The 19,422-nt window shown below is 37.6% G+C and overlaps 1 protein-coding gene across 6 annotated transcripts in view; it reads right to left on the bottom strand.

Annotated features, from left to right (window-relative positions):
- Window positions 1-19,422, bottom strand: part of ASAP1 (ArfGAP with SH3 domain, ankyrin repeat and PH domain 1) — a 483,861-nt gene that overhangs the window by 170,030 nt on the left and 294,409 nt on the right. For all 6 annotated transcript variants that reach the window (XM_072603062.1, XM_072603061.1, XM_072603063.1 and 3 more), the window contains one exon: window positions 1,304-1,449. In XM_072603062.1, the coding sequence (XP_072459163.1) occupies window positions 1,304-1,449 (146 nt within the window). The remainder of the gene's footprint in view (window positions 1-1,303; window positions 1,450-19,422) is intronic.

The raw sequence follows: 19,422 nt of genomic DNA, 5'->3' as shown, positions 1-19,422 counted from the left end.
GGCTAAGCATTTTTCAAACGTTATCTCACTTGAACCTCACAGCAACCGTGGAAGCTAACAGCACTTATTATCTTCATTTTACAGATGAGGAAACTGAGGCAGACAGATTAAGTGACTTGCCCAGGACCACACAGCTACTAAGTATCCAAAGCTAGATTTGAATTCAGGTCTTCCTGATTCCAGGATCAGCTCTTTATCCAAATGGGGATAATGATAGTAACCCACCTCTCATATTATTAAGATAACCAATTTAGAGCCGGACTTTTCTAGGCAATCTAGTTCAACTTCCTGATTTTAAAATATGGAAACTGAGACCCAGAAAGTTTGTAACTTAAGAGTCATAGGGACACAGAACTAAAGCTGGAAAGGACCTTAAAAGTCTTCTATAGCTCTTTTAGAGATGAGAAAACTAAGGTCCAGAGAACATAAAGACTCACTCAAAGTAATATAGATATTAAGCAACAGAGGAGGTATCTGAAGTCAGATCCTAATTCCAATCCCAGGCCCCACCATGCAGACCTCTGGTAGCCCTTACAGTTACAAAGGAATTTCCCTTCATCCTCATATCCATCCCATGAAGTAGGCAAGACCAGTACCCTTCTCTCCATTATACTGATAAAGATACTGAAGATCAGGGAAGTTATGAAAAAAGGGAAAGAAAACAAAAAAAGAAAAGTAATAGGAGAGCAGAAAGAGAAGAGGAAATGGTGGAGATAGGAAGAAAATGGTAGAGATTTTTTAAAAATTAGAGGAGAATACATTCAGTGTCACTCCAGGAAGCTGGTGCCTACAGTGTACTGATTACTACATTCCCTTTTTACTGTGCAGGAATACTCATACTTTCTGCATTAGTAACAGCTGACACTTATATAGATCCTATCACTTGCTAAGTGCTTTACAAATGTTATCTCATTTGATCCTCACAATAATCCCGAGAGGTAAGTGTTACTATTATCCCCATTTTAGAATGAGGAAACTGAGGCAGAGTTCAAGTGATCTGCCCACAGGGTCACACAGCTATAAGCATCAAGAGTTGTACTTAAGTCTTCCTAACTCCAGAACTAGTGCTCTAGCACAGAATATTTGTAGATTTTAAAAAATTCCTTCAAACTACCTTAATAACTGACACAAGAGCAAACGAAAAGATTGTGCCTCTGATTGACTACCTCGACCCTCTTCACACCTCCATCATTTTACCAGATTATTTAAATGGTTCTCATTGGCAGACATGGAAATTGTTAATTATATTGTATACGCATTTTGATAGTACCTTAAGAGAAACTTCAGTTCTAAAATTTCTTACCAGATTTTTCAGCAGGGTGGATAATTCCTTAGTAAGTGTGGAAAACTTTACAAAAGCAGTGCCAAGATCTGGATTATCCCGACTTAAAAAATTACTTCCAAATTTATCTAGAATTTGTGCATAGTTTTCTTCATTCTGTACATGATCTGAAAAAGAAGGGAAAAAATGTCATTTTTTAATGATTAGTTATTAAAGCACTGATTACTTAGAAAGTAGTGCAATCCAACGAACAACTGAACAAGCATGAATTAAACACCTACAATGTGTAAGACACAAATGCTAGACCCTGGGGGATACAAAGACATAAGTGAAACAGTACTTGACTTGAAGGAGGTTACATTCTTCTGGAGGAAGCATAAGTACATGACGAGACTGAAAGCTAGACTGTAAGGGTTAAGAAGAGAGAGGAGAGAAAAATGGAGGAACCAACTGTAGACAACAGCATCTGGGAACAGGAAAGTGAGAGGCCCTCTGTACTACCCTCGTCAAGCACTAGGAATATAGCGTTGTTTTGAGAGCCAGTTTAAGGACATCATTAAGCTGGAAAACATCCAAAGGATGGCAACCTGGATGAGGACTGGCTGGAAGAAACTGGGAACATCTAGTGTGGATGAAAGAAGTCAGGAGGGATGTGACAATGGTCATGTAGATGAAAGAGGAAATGGGTAAAAGTGACAAAGAAGCAAATTTAGGCTTGAGATTTGGAAAACCTTCCTAACAATCAGAGCTATTCAGAAGTGAAATGGGCTATCTTGAGAAATGGTGAGTTTCTCCTCCTTGAAGGTTTTCAAGTCAAGAGTGGATGACTGCTTGTCAGGCAAGTGGAACTTCCTTCTAGACAATGGAGTCCCTTGTAACTCTCAAGGTCTACAGCTCTGAATATGAGAGGCTCTATCCAGTTTGGACACTGGAAGGGACCTCAGAGGTCATCCACCACAACCCATCTGAATAAGAATCCCTCTTATAACGTGTCTGAAGAATGGTCACCTGAAGACCTACTAACCTCAATTAATTAACTCCGAACCTTAGTTTAAATGAGAAAAATAAAGTTCAGAGACTTGCCCAAGGTCAAAGCTGCTGCAAGGATTTAAACCCAAGGCCTTTTACTCCTAATTTAGACTTCTTTCTACCCTTTCCATGTGAGAAAAGTGAAGTTCAGAGATGAAGCAACTTGGCCACAATACAATCTAAAAGGGTTTCTTCTTCCCCCTCTCCCCCATTTAATAGTGTTTTTCTCATCAATTACATGTAATGACAGTTTTCAACATTCACTTTTATAAGATGAGTTCCACATTTTTTTCTCTTTCCCTCCCTCCCCAAGAAAGTAAGCAATCTGATGTGGGCTGTACATGTACAATCATATTAATTATATTCCCACATTGGTCATGTTGTGAAAAAAGAATCAGAAGGGAAAAAAACCAGGATAATGAAGACACTTTAAGGTAAGAGAAAGAGGGGGATACATCATCATGTGTAATGGTAAGGGAACTGGAAGATCTTCCCTGCCCCTTAATAGGCCTGTGTGACTTGCTTTGAGCTCTGGCCAAGTCCACAGCTTGAGTCACATGGAGTCCAATGGTGGGAGGAGCTTGGTGAATGGGTGAAGCAGGAAGAGAGAGTGAGGCAGAGCTGGGAGAGAGCAGGCAGAACAGAGCAGAGTAGCTACCTTGAGTGAGAGTCAGAGTGATTTTGCCTAAGGGAGCTAGTTTGTGGGGAGGCCTGATGGAGTAAGGTTTGGGGATGGCCGTGCTCCCTGCACTGAAAATGTGTACAGATTTCTTTGTTACTCTGATGGATTTGGCTTTCTGGTATCTGGATAGATATTTTTTTTTCGTCTTTGAGGAAGACAGTTTAGATTTTGCAAATTTACCCTGTAAATATGCATGCATATCCATAGAAGCTATTGTGGGTATCCCATTGTTGCTACATCACGACAGCTTAAACCTTGAAGGGGTAGGACTTCTAGACTGATCCATAAATTCACAGACCTAGAGCTAGAAAGGACCTCATACATCTAATCCAACTCTCTCATTTTACAGACAATGAAACCAAGGCCCAGGTAGGTTAATTTGGTTGTTCAGAGTTATATAGGTAGTATCTGGAGTAGAATTCAAACTCAGATCATCTGATCCCAGAGTGAGCGCTCTTTCTTTTGTACGAAGATACCTCCCTCAGGGTAAAAAGGTTGGGGATTCAAGAAAAGAGAATGAGGTGGATGAAGAAAAGTAAAGAAAATGTCTAATTGCTTTACACATCCATGCAGCAGGACCCTATTATAACTATGCTCAGTGAGAAGCAGGACATTGTAGCAGAAGAAGGGACAAAAAATTTAGTAGACTGGAGTGTGAATCCAGGTTCTGACTGTTCCTATCTCTATATCCATATATGGGAGAAGGCATCAAACTTAGGGACAACTAGGTGATGCAGTGGATAGAGAGCTAGTCTTTAAGACCTGAATTCAAATCCTGCCTCAGTCACTTACTAGCTGTGTGATGCTGGGCAAGTCACTTAACCCTGTTTGCCTCAATTTCCTCATCTGTAAAAGGAGCTGGAGAAGGAAATGGCAAACCATTCTAGTATTTTTGCCAAGAAAATCCCAAATGGGGTCGCAAAGAGTGGGACATGACAAACTGACTAAGCAAGTCATGCTTAGATGTGAACTAGCTAAGAATTCAGTGTAAGCTTCTCCTGCCTCTTAACAACTTTAAAATAAAAGAAAGGATGTCTGTAAACAAAAAAACGTCTTTCAGTTGTGCTGTTTCTGCTCAAATACAGCCTCAGACACTTATTAGTTGTGTGATATTAGGAAAGTCATTTACTGCTTGCCTCCGTCTCCTTCCTTATCTGTAAAAGGCGGGGGGGAGGGGATAATAGCACTTACCTCCTAGAGATGTTGAGGAGATAAAATGAAATATTTACAAAACATTTTGAAATCCTTAAAGCACCATATAAATGCTAAGTGTTATTACTATGATTATTGTCATCGAAAATGTTACCACTGACTAAAATTTGGAAGAAATTTAGGACAAATTTAAGTAAAATATGTAAATGCATATACATACACATATATATATATGTATGTGCATATATACAATACAATACTCATACACACATATTCTGAGAAATGAATCCAGGAGTGATGGAGAACTTCCCCAAACTCATCCAACCTGAGGATCACTCAAAAGCATCTGCCAAAGGAATCTACCACTTATTGCCAAGGGAAACTGCACAATGAAGTGAAAAGCATGCTGAAGCTGGAGTTAGAGGACCTGGGTCTGAAGACTAGGTCTGCCAGTTTCTGCCAGTGTGACCCTGGGCACTGAGGTCTTCTTCAGACCTCAGTTTCCTCATCTGTGTAATGAGGATTTTACTAGATGACCTTTAACATTCCTTTGGCTATAAACCTATCATGCCATGATTTCCATGATGCTAGGTCGTCATTTTATGACATGGAGATTAAATTTCTCACTTGTAAAATGGGGATAATAAACCTTACATATTACCCACCTCAGAGGATTGTGACAAAAGTATTTTACAAACTTTAAAATGTTATAGAAATGTCAATCATCATTTATTTCCAAGGTATATCATTTTAAAAATTCATTTTCTTTTCTGGTTGTGTTTTTCCTCACAAAGTATCATCATTTTTTTGACTGATACTTTCCTCTTAAATTTCTAGCTGTTCAATAAGTAAAATCCAATTTGAAAGCATTTTATCTTCCTATAACTTCAAACACACTATTAATAGACTGCAGTATGAGCCTGATAAAGCAACAGCTCATATTCTGTACAAGGAAACATCCAAGGAATAATAATAGCTCCTATTTATATCAAGCTTTGATGTTTGCAAAGTGCTTTCCTTATAAAAACCCTATGAGCAAGTATTATTAAATCCATTTTACAGGTGAGAAAACTGAGGCTTGGGGCAATGAAGTGATTTGTCAACAGTCACAGATAGGTAGCAATGGAGCCAAGAAGGAAAACCTAAAAAAATAAATAAATAAATAAAGGGCACAAGGAAAAACAAAATAAACCTAATGCAGTCTTATAACAATGATGACATTAAAAATTCATGAAGTTTCCAGTTAGTGTCAGCATTTCAGTTTGTAATTTCAAAACAGAAGAAGAACAAAATCCAGATCTTACCCCTGGTCTAGGGAAACTGGCTCAGAAAAACACAAAAGGAGTTGGCTCAGCCAAAAAGGCAACGTGCACATCCCAACACTACCTGTCTGTGGGCAAAATGAAGATTCACTGCCCAGTATTATGCTATGTGTAGAATCTTTCCTTGGTAGGTGGTAAGTGGAAACAATTAGAACTTTCTGAATAAAATTCCATCTGTTTCCAACTGCAATAGATGAGGAGTCTCTCTCAAACCTTAATCTACTCCTAATCAAGGGAAACAGAGAACCCCAGATCTGGAAGACCCCCATAGTTACTTAGTCCAATTCCTTACCTGAAGTAAGAAACCCTGGTCTTTATTATAGCTCATATTTATTTAGCTTTTTATGGTCACCTAATCTTACTTGAGTCACAAAACACCCTTGTGAAGGAGGTAGAAAATTAGTCATTGTTTCCAGTTTAGAAATACTAACAACGATAGCTTGTGTTTATATAACGCTTCAACAGATGAAGAATGATGAATTTTACAGGCAAAGAAACTGAGGCTCAGCAACATCAAGTCAATTTCTATATTAAGGTCATACAGTCTATAAATGGTAGAACCAGGACAAAACCAGGAGGTTTTTGTCCCCAAGTGTAGTGTTTTTATGTGAAATTTCCTTTCTCATATATGTACATGTACATGTATCTTTACACAAATAAGAATTCTAAATAGGTAGATGAACTACAATATTAAATCAATAAATGGATGGGCAGTAGGGTGGCTATTAGTACATTTGCAGAGGTAGAAGGAAAAAATAAACAATTAGTGGATAAATCAATCAATAAATATTTATTAAGAATCTTCTATGTGCCTGGCACTGTGCTAAACGCTAGGGATATAAAAAGAGGCAGAAGACAGTCCCTACCCTCAAGGAGCTTACAATTTAATGAGAGAGATAATATCCAAACAAATATATACAAAGCAAGCTATATAGAGAAGAAATAGGAAAGAATTAAATGAGGGAAAGCACTGAACTTGAGGGGCTGGGAAAGAGTTCCTGTAGAAGGTGGGATTTTGGTTGGGACTTAAAAGGAAGACAGGGAAGTAAGTAGTTGAAGCAGAGAGTGAGTGTTCCAGGCATGGGGGCAGCCAGATAAAATGACTTCAGACAAATTCATGAAACAGCTATGAGGCCAGTGTCACTGGACTGAAGGGTATGAGGACAAGTTGAAGAACAAAGTATAAAAAGACTGGAAAGATGAGAAAGCATGAGGTTATGAAGGGCTTCAAATGCCAAACTAAGCATTTTGTATTTGTCCCTAGAAGCAATAGGAAACCACTAGAGTTTACTGAGTGGGGGATGGGGAGGGGACGGAAAGGGTGATGGGATGGGACCTGTGTTTTAGGAATATCACTTCGCTGAATGGAGAATGGATTGGATTGGGGAGAGATGAGGCAGGCAGACTCACCAGCAGGCTATTGCAACAATCCAGGAATTACATAATGAGGGCCTGCAATAGTGTGGTGGTAGTGCTGGAGAAGAGAAAAGAGCATATTTGAGAGATGCTGCAAAAGTAAAATTGGCAAGTCTAGGTGGCAACAGATTGAATGGGGGAGGGGGTGAGATAGTGATGACTCCTAGGTTGAGATCCTAGGATGGGGATGGTGTTGATGGGCAGGATTTAGGGGGAAAGACAATGAGCTCTGTTTTGGATATACTGAGTTCAAGAAGTCTGAAAGGCAGCTGGAGATGAGAGATTAGAGGACAGTAGAGAGATTAGGGGAGGAAAGATGGAGCAGAGAAGCATCAGCATGCAGATGGTAATTCAATCCATGAAAGCTGATAAAATCACCACTAGAAGTACTATGGAAAAGAGGGCCTAGGACAGAATCCTGAAGGACACCATCTGAAGGAAGATCCAACAACAAAAGTGACAGAAGGAGCTGTCAGACAGATAAGAAGAAAACCAGGAGAGAACAGTCTTGAAAGCCTGGAGAGAAGAGAATATCAAGGAGGAGAAAGTGATCAGAGGTGTTAAAGGCTATAGAGAGGTGTCAAAAATAAGGATTGAGAAAAGGCCACAAGCAACAATCAATCCCAGATAATAGCATTTATATAACACTTTAAGAATTATAAAGCTGTTATCTAAACAGACACACACATATATATATATATGCATGTATACACACACACACACACATACATATGCATATACCTCACTGGATCATTACAACAACCCTAAGAAGTAGGTGCTGTTGTTATGTCGGTTTTAAGAGGAAGAAACTGAGGTAGACAGTGGAAGTTAGACTTGTTCTAGGTCACAGAGCTAGTAAGTGATTGAAGCAGGATCAAACTCAGGTCTTCATGCCTCTATGCACTGGGCTACCTGGTTTTTCACAGAACAGGTACTACTGATCTGGAATCCCAGGATCATGGATCTACAGTTAAAAGGGATCTTGCCCCACTTCCTATCACTGACTCATCTCTCAAAGGAAGATAATACAACTGTATTTGCACTGCCTTCCTCAAAGGGTTGGGTGGAAATAATTCCCCAAGGTTTTAGTGCAGTTTTAAAATTAAAACTGCACCAAGGCTTTAGAGATACCGATGGTGGTGAGTCCAGAGCATCCAGACATTTTAAATACTGTTATTTCCAATCAGCAAGTGTTAAATCCACATCAGACATTGTGCTAGGTGTGCTGATATAAAGACAAAAACAAAACAATTTCTGCCTTCAAGGAATTTAGATTATACCAGGAGAGGCAAGGTGTACATATAAATGTAAGTAAATACCAAACATACACAAAGCAAATACATGGCAATTCAAGGCAGGGTGGGATAGGTTGTGGAACTCTCATCTAGAGCAGAGGTAATTAAACTTTTTGACCCTTTTACACCCGTAAAAATAAGTGCTTGTAGCACAATGGATAGAGAGGACTGGCCCTAAAGTCAGAAGGACTGAGTTCAAATCCAGCTTCAGACACTTACTACTTGTGTGACCCTGCACAGGTCATTTAACCCCAATAGCCTCCAAAAAACAACAACAAATGGGCAAGCACCAGTCTTAGTTATTCACTTAAGTTAATTATTGTGAAAGCAAAACAGGATAATAAAAAGTGAAAGTCCTTTAGAGGAAAAAAATGAAGAAATACTAAACAAATGCCAGTCATTATTACTATTTTTTTCCAGTGATGGTAACCCTAAAAGTCAATTACCAATTGTGGAAAAGGGTATATAATAGGTATACAAAATATAACTACTTATAAAGTTGGCACCAACATGTGTCCCAATTGTTTTTATTTAGCAAAATGGAGAGCACTGGAGTTCTAATCTTAAAGAAAGACAGGAATAATTCAATAATTATCAGAAAAGGATTTTCACATAAATGCAAAAGACAGAGTCTATCAACAGGACAACAACAATAAAAGCAGACCTTATTCCTATCTCACTTTTCGCCTTTTAGATTTTTAGGTTCAAGTCCAGCTACGATACGGTCATCAAACAACGGAGCCAGAAGAGGCCTTAAATGACCACCTAGTCCAATTCTCCCATTAAAAAGAAAATATTAACATATATGGCATCTCCAAAGTCTTAACACAGTTTTAATCACTAATAATATCAATAGCTTAAACCTACACTAGGACTTTTGGAACACTTCATATTTTATCTTGATGCAAATGTCACTTCTCAAAAAAAAATTATGCTCTGGCTCTGCTTTCTTTACTTTTTCATCTCATAAAAGTTTTCCTGATTCCTCTGAATTCTTTATACTTACCATTTCCTACACTGCAATAATATTCCATTACATTCATATCTTATCTCTTTTTTTGGTGATTTACCAATTGTAAGGAACATATTTTGTTCCTAATTTTTTGTTATTACAAATATCTGTATATATAGGTCTATTCTTGAATCTCATTAAAGTCATTGGAGTGCAAAGCTCAATAGTGAGTTATGAGACACAAACATTATTTTTCAATAGTACTTTCATCCATGATTTTTTTCCCATCTTTTATCATCAGCTAGGTAGCACAGTGGGTAGAGTGCCAGCCTGGAATCAGGAATACTTATCTTTAGTAGTTCAAATCTGACTAGCTGTGGGATCCTGCGCAAGGCACCTTGTTTGCCTCAATTCTTCATCTGTAAAATGAGCTGGAGAAGGAAATGGCCAACCACTCTAGCAATCTTGCCAAGAAAACCCCAAATGGGTTTTAGACATGACAGAAACAAATCAACAATAACAATAAAGAATTTGATGTGAAGTGACAACTCGGATTTTTTTTTTAAATTGCTTTCATCTGATTATTGGTGTTTTTGAAGAATTTTTCAGATACTAAGCCCCTCATTTTACAGATAAGGAAACTGAGACGACTGACTTGTACAAAATAACATAGCAAGCCAAAAGCAAAATCACATGCATGTTCGGGCGGTGAGTGGTGGGGTGGGGAGGGTGTGCTAAATTGCCTTTGGTTACTCTTTATCTCTGTAAATTAGTTATCTGTAGAAAGTTAATGTGTCTTAATGGTTAAGACTAGGAATTGGAAAAAACGGGTGAAAGAAGTGTGAAGTAGAAAATAAGTTGCTTAAAAAGTAAAGCTTTTCTACAAATACTTTGAGGCTATGGAAAAGTTTTCTTCCTTTTTTTTTCCTGGAAAGAAATAAAATGGAAATTTGGGGGAAAACTGAAATAGATGCATTACAGTAAAACCTCAGTTATCTGGAAATCAGCCTTCCTATGACCTCAAGCAACTGGAATAGTCCCAAATTCCAAAGCAGGCCAAATTTGGAAAAAAAAAAAAAGAATCTCTTAGTGAAGACTATACCCCAAACATCCAGCAAAGAATATAGGACAAGCTGAAGATGAGAGCAGAAGGGTATATCCAACACACTCTTAGGCAAAAAGGAAAGCAATGTTTGGATTTGCTAGTGTTAGTTTGCTCTTTCCACAAAAGGGAGAAGAAATTCCATTGAGAGAAGACACAGGAAAGAAGAAAGTGTACAAGGAGAAGGAAGATGCAGAAATTCTAGGTTTCTTGTTTCCTCCTGAACAAACCCTTTGGATTAGCAAATTAAGCCAATGTTCATTAAGCCTCTTGTTTATTCAAAGGAAAAGGGTTAGAAAGACAAAAATATTAACAGTCCTTGCCCCAAAGGAGCTTGTATTCCTCCAGTAGAAAATAACATGTCCAAAGTATAATACCAAAAAACTTGAGGGGAGGGAAGGGGGGAGGAAGGGAGAGAGGGAAAGAGAGAGAGACAGAGAGGGAGGGAGAGAGAACATAACTAATAACTGAGGGAATAAGGGGCAAGGGGTCCTAAAAGGGGGAATATTTTCCAGACATAGCGTGATACCCTATGCAAAGGCATGGAGATGGGATATGGAATGCCAAGTTTAAGGAATGGCAAGCAGATCAGTTTGGGTATATTTTGGAAAGCATGAAAAAAGAATAATGAAGACTGGAGCTAGATCGTAAGGGGCTCTAAATGCCAAGCTGAGTAATTTGTGCTATGTCTCAGAAACAAGAAGCAGCCATCTGATAGTTCTGGAGTAGAGAAGTCACATGATCAGACTTGTGCTTAGAAAGATCATTTTGGCAACTATATGGAGGATGGATTAGTGGAGCAGGTAACAATATGTTCTTAAAAATTTGTATTGATTTTAAAATTCTGTAGGGTTTTGAATTTACCAGGGGGAAAAATCATCAAGAAAAAAATTTAGTCATTTAATCTTGAAGCTTGCCTTGGTCCTAAACTTTGTATGACAGAAGGCATCTACTGATATAACACTTCTACCCTATTTTTATAGCCGGTTTTTTATTTTCCAAGTAACTTTTATAATAAAACGGAAAGAACTCTGGACTTGGAGAAGTCAGAAGATCAGGCATTTAGTCAGGGCTCTGCCATTTTAGAATTGAATGATTCTGGGCAAGGTCATTTTTACCACTCAGCAGGTCTCAGTTTTCTCACTGTAAATGGAACCAATTAAACATGCACAGGGCCACTGTGACGATCAAATGTACCAATAAATATAAAATATTTTGTACTACAAAGTATTGTGTAAATGTTGTTATTTTTAGTCACCAATAACCATTTACTAAGTCCCTTCAATATGCTAGGCACTACGCCAAGCACTGGGGATATAAAGAAAGGCAAAAGATAGTATTCTATATCGATGTTCATTGAACTTCTTGAGCTGTAGCTAGATCATGTGTAAAAAAATGGACAAGGAAACCTTAATGGTTCTCATAACCTGGATATGAAAAATAATGAATAATTTTAATAAAGCAGGCACATACATTGCAAATACAGTTCTAAATAACAACAGAGCCAAACAACACTTTTTGCATCTCCCTATTTTGCAGATGGCACTGTCAATCCTTTGTCTGTAGTGTCGATCTCTTCTATGTTTTAGAAGCTCCCTATTTCCCTACTGTGAAGCTCTAATTATTTCCCTTGAAATTTTTAGCTGTGACTTTCCATCTCCCAGAGTTACTGGCCAACATAATAGCAAGGCCTCCCATCCTGCCTCCCTCCGGCTTCCTTCTGGTAGTTAGCAGCTTTTCATCTACATAAAAAGGATAAACTTTCAAGCTTATGCTGATCCTGCTTCTTTTATTTAAAAAAGCAGCTGTACCAAAGTCTTTACGAGAAATGTTGCCCCACTGGAGCCTTCCACCTAGTCTACTCAGCCCAGGGGCCATTATAGAATCCTCAAAAATGTTTATTTTTATCTCTCAAAAGCTTTCTTTCTTCCTTTCTTTCTTTAAACAGCAAATGGTATATTTATTATATTTGTATTATATGCAAAAGATTTTATACCTGTTTGACAGGCCTGCAGAGACATCTAAATGTTCACTTTTGGAAGATGAATCTATCATTACTTTCAGAAGGTATTTCTCCTTTCACAATATTAACACAAAGCATGAAGTTCACTACACAGGGCGGCTTGACCTATGGCAAATCTTTATCACCTACATGGTTATGGCTTCACGTATAAAGTCAGCTCATAGTCCAGATTCTTCTGGAGACCCCAAACTTTGTTCAGTTACATCCTTGTAGATCTCTCCAGATTAGATAGTATGCACATATCACTGATTGAGCAGGTGCTATATCCATTATAAATAATGTTGTAATCGTATATCATATTGATCTTGAGAAGAAAACTTCATCAGGCATCACACCTACTCGTTCAAATCAGAGGAAATGGAATGGTGAGATACCGAGTATCTGTCCCTTTACTTGGCTCAGAATTTTTCATCACATAAGTCCAACCCAATAATAATATTAAGTGCCAAACATGTACAAGGCACTGTACTAAGTGACAGAGACATGATGACAAAATGAAAAAAAGTTACAATAATACATATAAAAGTTACTATAAAATAACTCATGTGTCTACTACTGTGTGCTCAATGCTACCCTGAATTCTGGAGAGATACAAAGTTTACATAATGTAAGGTCTCTATGGAGGCTAGTATAAAAGGAGTATGAGACACAAACACAAATAATAATACACAATATTATGAGCATTAGGGTTTTTTTTAAGTAAAGTCTAAGAAGGAAAGTTATTAACTAAGAAAGATTAGGGAATGCTTCCTGGAGGAAGTATCATTTATAATGACCACTAGAGGATGATTAGGAATTTAAAAAATTATAGGATCAAGTATATATTGCTGAAATTGTATGGTAGGAAATTATAATTGTTCCAAGCTGAGCCCCCAGTAAAAGATACAAGAGACTTGCCTCTACCTCTGAGCAGATGTAAGGGACTATGGGTGTGGGACACTAAAGAAATTTTTTTTTTTAATCCAATGCATATAATGTCAGATTTTTAAAAATTAATTAATATTACTAAACTGTTTCCCTCTCCCCTCTTTTTAATTTTTTTCACAAGAAGATGATCTGTGGAAAAACTAATGGGGAGGAGTACTTTGAGCAATGTTCATGACTTAAAACAACATATATCAAATGAGACATTTTTTAAAAAATAGTTCAGAGACTTGCAAATCTAATTAAACATGCTTTAAGTTGAAAAGGAAAGGAGAGAGAAAATGGGGTAGTTACAATGTAGGAAGACAAACAGTTGAAATGCCCACAAATTCATGTGAAATTAAATACAAAACAGGATCCAGTAACAAAATGTGTAACTTCCAGTTGTTGTATATAAACTATTACCATCAGACAAGATGAACAAGAGACTGTCATGCATAAAGAAAAAACTGATCTCACAGGTATCATTAAGATTGGGGGGATGAAGCTCATGACTAGAATATGGCTCTAGAAGGGCACGTTTTATTCCAGAAAGAACAGGAGAGTTTAAGTAAAGAAGAGGACAGAGTAACATTATACATTCAGATACGCACATGTCAGGAGACTGAGAAACTAGAATGAACAGTAGAAAAAACTGGGATGAAGATCAGTGGAAGCAGAAAAAGAAGCCTAATTATTATTGGGGGCATACTATAGACTATCTAGAGAAAGAGGAAATTGCTGACAAGTTCAGGAAGCAGATTACAAACCTGGAAAATCATATTAGAGGATGGGAAACTTGAATTATCCAGACAGATGCTAGAGCTCTCTCTTTGCCAAAAAGCAGCAGAACTAATAACTTCCTGAATCACCTTAATGATAATTTCAATCTTCTAAAAGTAAAAGCAATGAGGGAGAATTCTTTTCTGAATTTGATTCTCACAAAAAGGGATGAACTGTTATTCTGAGGATCTAAATTCATATCCTGGCTGTTCTTACTACCTGTGAACCTTGGGCAAATCCTTTAACCCAAATGGGCCTTGGTTTTCTCAAATGTAAAATGAAGTTACCATATGAGCTACCAGGTATCTCCTAGCTCAACGACCCTATAGTGAAATGGGAAAACTGGGGAACCTCATCTAGAAGCAATAACTCAGCCTTATAATTTGTGGTATAACAGAGCTGTGAACAGTCTAATATGTGTCCTAGAGTTGGGAAGAACAGATTTCAAAGTTTCAAAGAAAGGAAGTGGAAGAACTAGAAGCTCTTAAGAATGAAATTCTGAGGCTCACTGTGGTGGTACATACCTATAACTCCTACTGCCTGGGGAGGCTGAGGCTGTATGAGAGCTAGAGTTAATCTGGTATACATACTAAGGCTATTACCAATATGGTGAGCCCCTGGGAATAGATGGATACCAGACAGTCTAAAGAGAGACAGATTTTTCTAGGTAAAAAATGGAGGTGGTTCAAACATCTGCACCAATCAGCAGAGGTATCAGGCCCATGAGTGGTAGTTGCGCTTCCAGGCTGGGTGTGAGAGAGGGAAACCGAGCCTCAAAGAAAAGAAAGGGAAAGAAAGGAAAGGAAAAAAGGAGGAAAGAGGAGGAAACTAAATTTTGAAACAAAGAAAATCAATTCTGATGAGAAACAAAAGGTATGAGTATCTAAAAACATTGATGTAGATCCACAAGGAACTCACCAACCACCTTAAATTTTAAAAACACATGTACAGAAAATGGATGTAAAGGAAGGCAATGGCACAGTGGAAGGCAAAAAGCATAGTATGGTCCTAAGTGCTAACGCTCCAAATGGGCTGAATCCTAAGAGAAAAGCAAACCAGAAGAAGCTGTTAGTGTGTGGCTGTTTTTATTAGTTTCCTCTGGGACATACAGTGTCCAAGACTGACGGGATGATCATTTCAATGAACTCTGCCCTAGTCGTAAAACACGAGCAGGAATGTGTTTGGCTTTGAGTACAACGTCTTACACAAAAGATACTATTCAAGGTGGCAATCAGGTGCAGTTATGCCATGTGAAGATTTAACCTATCTCCATACGTTTCCTATTTCATAGGAAATAGGGATTTTTAATTTAGAGACAGAGAAACTTGGGAACAAAACCTATAAATATGTCTTCAAATATGTAAAGTGCTCTTATAAAGAGAACAGGGAACAAATCCGTTTTGGTGGAAAACTAAGAGCAAACAATGGAAGCTACAAAGAGGCAAATTTAGGTTGTGAGGAACCATAATGGCAAGATTTTTTTTATTTTATTTTGTTATATAATAAAACTTTATTTTATTATATTTTTTTCCAAACTGTTTCTCCGTCCACCCCTCTTCCACCCATTGAAAAGGCAAGAAATACTCATTATATATATATGAAGTCATGCAAAATATTTTTGAATGAGATATGCGGAGGGGAGGGTAAGAAAAATAAAGTGAAAAAATACTTCAACTTGTACTCAGAACATCATCCATAAATCCATCAACTCCTCTATATGGAATCAAATAGCATGTCTTATTGTTATAAGTCTTTTAGAACTGTCATGGATCATTTGTATTGATCAGAGTAAGAAAGAACAGTTAACCAAAGGTAGAATAGGCTATTTGGGAAGTAAGTGGATTTCCTTGCCAGAATTATTAAGCAAAGGACTATTTGTCAGAGGTATTGTAAATAAAGAGATTTTTCAAGTTCAAATGAAGGGTGGAATAGCTGGGAGGTTTCTTTAATTTTTTTAAAAAACTTCTTTCCCTAATTACAAACCTGACAACATAGGTATTTCCTTATACCAAGGACAGAAAAAGAGGATTATATGAGACCCTGTAAATTTCCTATTTACATCTTGATTTTTTTTTGATAAAGTATATCCCTAGCACTTTAGTGTACATAGTAAGTGCTTAATAAATTTGTTGTAACTTACTACATATTTGATTTAACTCAGCAATTCTAGCAGTACTCCGCTTCTATATGTCCCATTCTGAACATTCTTCTGGCTCTCTCTTGTGTATTTTAAAAAGTTCTTTGCACTTTTCTTCCTTGTCTTTTTGGGGAGAGAGGCTATTACTACCACTACCCTACTTTACTTGCCCCACTCCCCTTCTGTGTAACAAATACATATGGCCAAGCAAACAATTGTACATATTGGCTATGTCTGAAAATACATGATTCTTTCTGCATATAAGATTTCTTCAAACTCTGAAATGCCATGACCTTAGAGAATAACTAGTTCCACCCTCTTGTTTTATACCAGAAAACTGAGTGACATGACTGGGCATTCAACAAGTGAAGAAGACAAGATCTTCAAGGATATTCCAGGACAGCTTCAACCAAAGTGCAAAGTCAGGGAAGAGAAGGGAATAAACATTTATTAAGCATTTGCTATGTGCCAGGCATTGTGCTAAGAGCTTTACAAATGTTATCTCAATTGATCTTTGCAACAACCTAGGGAAGTAAGTACCATTATTAGCATTCTCATTTGATGGGTAAGGAAACAGAGACAGAGGTTAAGTGACTTGCCCAGGGTCACAGAGCTAGTATGTGTCTGAGGCTGGATTTGAACTCAGGAAGATGAGTCTTCCTGACTTCAAGCCTGGCACTCTGTCCACTGAACCATCTAGCTGCCTAGGCAGGAGAATGAAGAATGTACTTGGAATTGAACAGAGCCTAGATCTAGAAGAGAACTCAGAGACCATCTAGTCCATCCCCTACATTTTAGAAATGATACAACTGAGGACCAGAAAAGAAAACTGACTCACTCAAAGAAACACAGGAAATAAGCAGTAGTGCTAAGATTTGAACCCAGGTCCTCTGAATTTAGAACCAGCACTTTGTCCAAATCTCCTCCAGAGTCAGGCAAATCTGATTCAAATATGGCTTCTAATACCTACAACCTGTGTGACCCTGGGAAAGTCCCTTATCCTGTGTGCCTCAGTTTCCTCAACTGTAAAATGGGGATAATAATAGCACCCACCTCATGGGACTGCTGTGAGGATCAAATGAGATATTTGTAAAAGCACTTAACAGTGTCTGGCATACAACTGTTGTGATGTAAATGCTTATTCCTTCCCTTCTTTCCCTTCCTTTCCTCCTCTCCCAATTAATTTCTTCTGTAGACAGTGCATCCTCCTAGTACAATGGAAAAGAGACTTTTTCATTTTTGTCCTAGGGTTCTAAGTGCCTGGCACACAAGAGGAACCTTACAAATGTTTCTTGAATAAAAAAAAGGTTGCCATTTTCAACTAAACACCATTCATCTTATCTGAATTCAAAATGCACTGTCATATAAGTAAAAGGGGTTCATGTAAAGAAGGATAAAGGAGGAATAAGTCTAGTGCCTCTGAAAAATCCAACTACAAAATTTTTAAAATTTCTGAACTCCCTGTCAAGGGTAGAAAGATCATCAGATACTGTCAGCATCCTGATTATAGATCAAGCATAGCCACTTTTCAACTACCCCTTGAAAAGGAACCTGTTTGAATGTATATACTATCAAGAATAATAATTCATTCACTCCTTCATGTGCCAAACACTTAGGTTACTACTACTGGTGGATCAGATAGCTGGATATACACCCCCCTGCCTCAGGTGAAAATCTAGGAGCTACAGGGCTAGCACATGCAGAAGGCCAGAGAGGGGATCTGATGGGTAGCCTTAGTTTCCTCCACTATAAAATGAGGATCACAATAACGTCTGTGTTGTGAGGATCAAATGAGAAAATATTTGTAAAGTGTTCAGCATTGGGCCTGGCACACAGCAAGTACTTAATAAATACCTGTTTCCTTTCTTGCCTCATACTATATTCCAAACACTGGGGGAAATACAAAGATGAGTAGCACATGGCTTCTGACTTCAAGATTATAATCTTACAAACTGGGAAAGGTGAATAAAATTACATTTGGATGCAACACTTCAATCAAATGAAATCATTTAAGAGTTAAGAGCTAAATCATTTTAAAATCATCATCCACTTGTTTTTGGTGCATATTCCCCTAAAGGGGGTCAAATGGTGAGTGATTAGTTATGTCTAAAACCATGGCTTCATCCCATAATGTCAATGAAAGACTTCACTCATAGCAAACTCCTCAAAATTCAAACCAGTTTCAAAATTGACAATGGGATTTAAGTTGTGAATAATAGTTTTCCAGAGGTTATTTCTGTGTAGATATTTTGAAATTGTTTCTTATGTGGAAGAGCTTTTGCAATGTTCTGTCATGTACTGACAAACATATTTCCATATAAACGAATTTATATAGGAGTGCTACACATAGTGCAGAGAGGTAAGCAAATGAGAGAGACACTGGCCCTGCCTCCTCAAAATTTACAATATAAACTGAGTAACAACAGCAACGGCAATGGCTAGCCTTCATATAGTGTTTTAAGATTTGCAAAGTCAGTGTTTACATATGTTATCTCATTTAAATCTGACAACAACCCTGGCAAATGAGTGTTATTATTATCATTAGCTATAAAATGAGGCAATTAATAATAAAGTCTCTAAAACCCAGGTTTAGAGGGGTTAAGTGACTTTCCCAGAGTAACACAGCTATCTAAGTGTCTGGAGCAGAATCTGAACTCGGGTATGTCTGAGTCCAGGTTCAAAACTCTATCCTCTGTGCCATACAGTTGCCATGGGCAAGAAGAACCAAGACTAGATAACAATTGGATAACAGAACAGCTCCCAACAAAAGAGGCTGCCTTTCCCTGACTGCTGATCTCAAAGGAAAGGCTGACCACTTGTCAGATTAGGCAATGGAGTAGGTAAAGCTGTAAGATATTGTCATCGTATTTTGGGGCGAGGCCACTATGGGAAGCTGAAAGTCATCATCATCATCATCACCAATCAAGTTACATGTTATCTCATTTATCTTAATTTTTCCTATAGTATTCAGATGGAAATGGTTTGAAATAAATGACTGCTTTCTGTAACTTAATGAAAATATTGGTGTATAAACTCATTTTGCATGGGAAAACTTCAGTAGCACAGAGGAGAGGGATGGCATTTAGTTCTCAGATAGTTTTCATTTCTCTCCATTGTGTTTCTATGCTATGACAGCTTTTTCATTCCATGTGTTTTAAAGATTACAAGAATCAAATATGGAGACATCTATTTTAAATGTTTTTAGATTTTTATCACTCCATGTTCTTTCTGGGCAGTTGTGTGCAATAGTTCTTTATATGCAATAATGCTCTGCTATCAGAACAGTTTATATGCTAAATTCTCAAGAATATTTTGGACTTTTTATTGGTAGTATGAGAATCTGT

This window comes from Notamacropus eugenii, chromosome 4 (genome assembly GCF_028372415.1).
Source record: "Notamacropus eugenii isolate mMacEug1 chromosome 4, mMacEug1.pri_v2, whole genome shotgun sequence".
Lineage (NCBI taxonomy): Eukaryota > Metazoa > Chordata > Mammalia > Diprotodontia > Macropodidae > Notamacropus > Notamacropus eugenii.
Note: the sequence above shows the minus strand (reverse complement) of the source record. Positions and strands in the feature narration are given on the sequence as shown.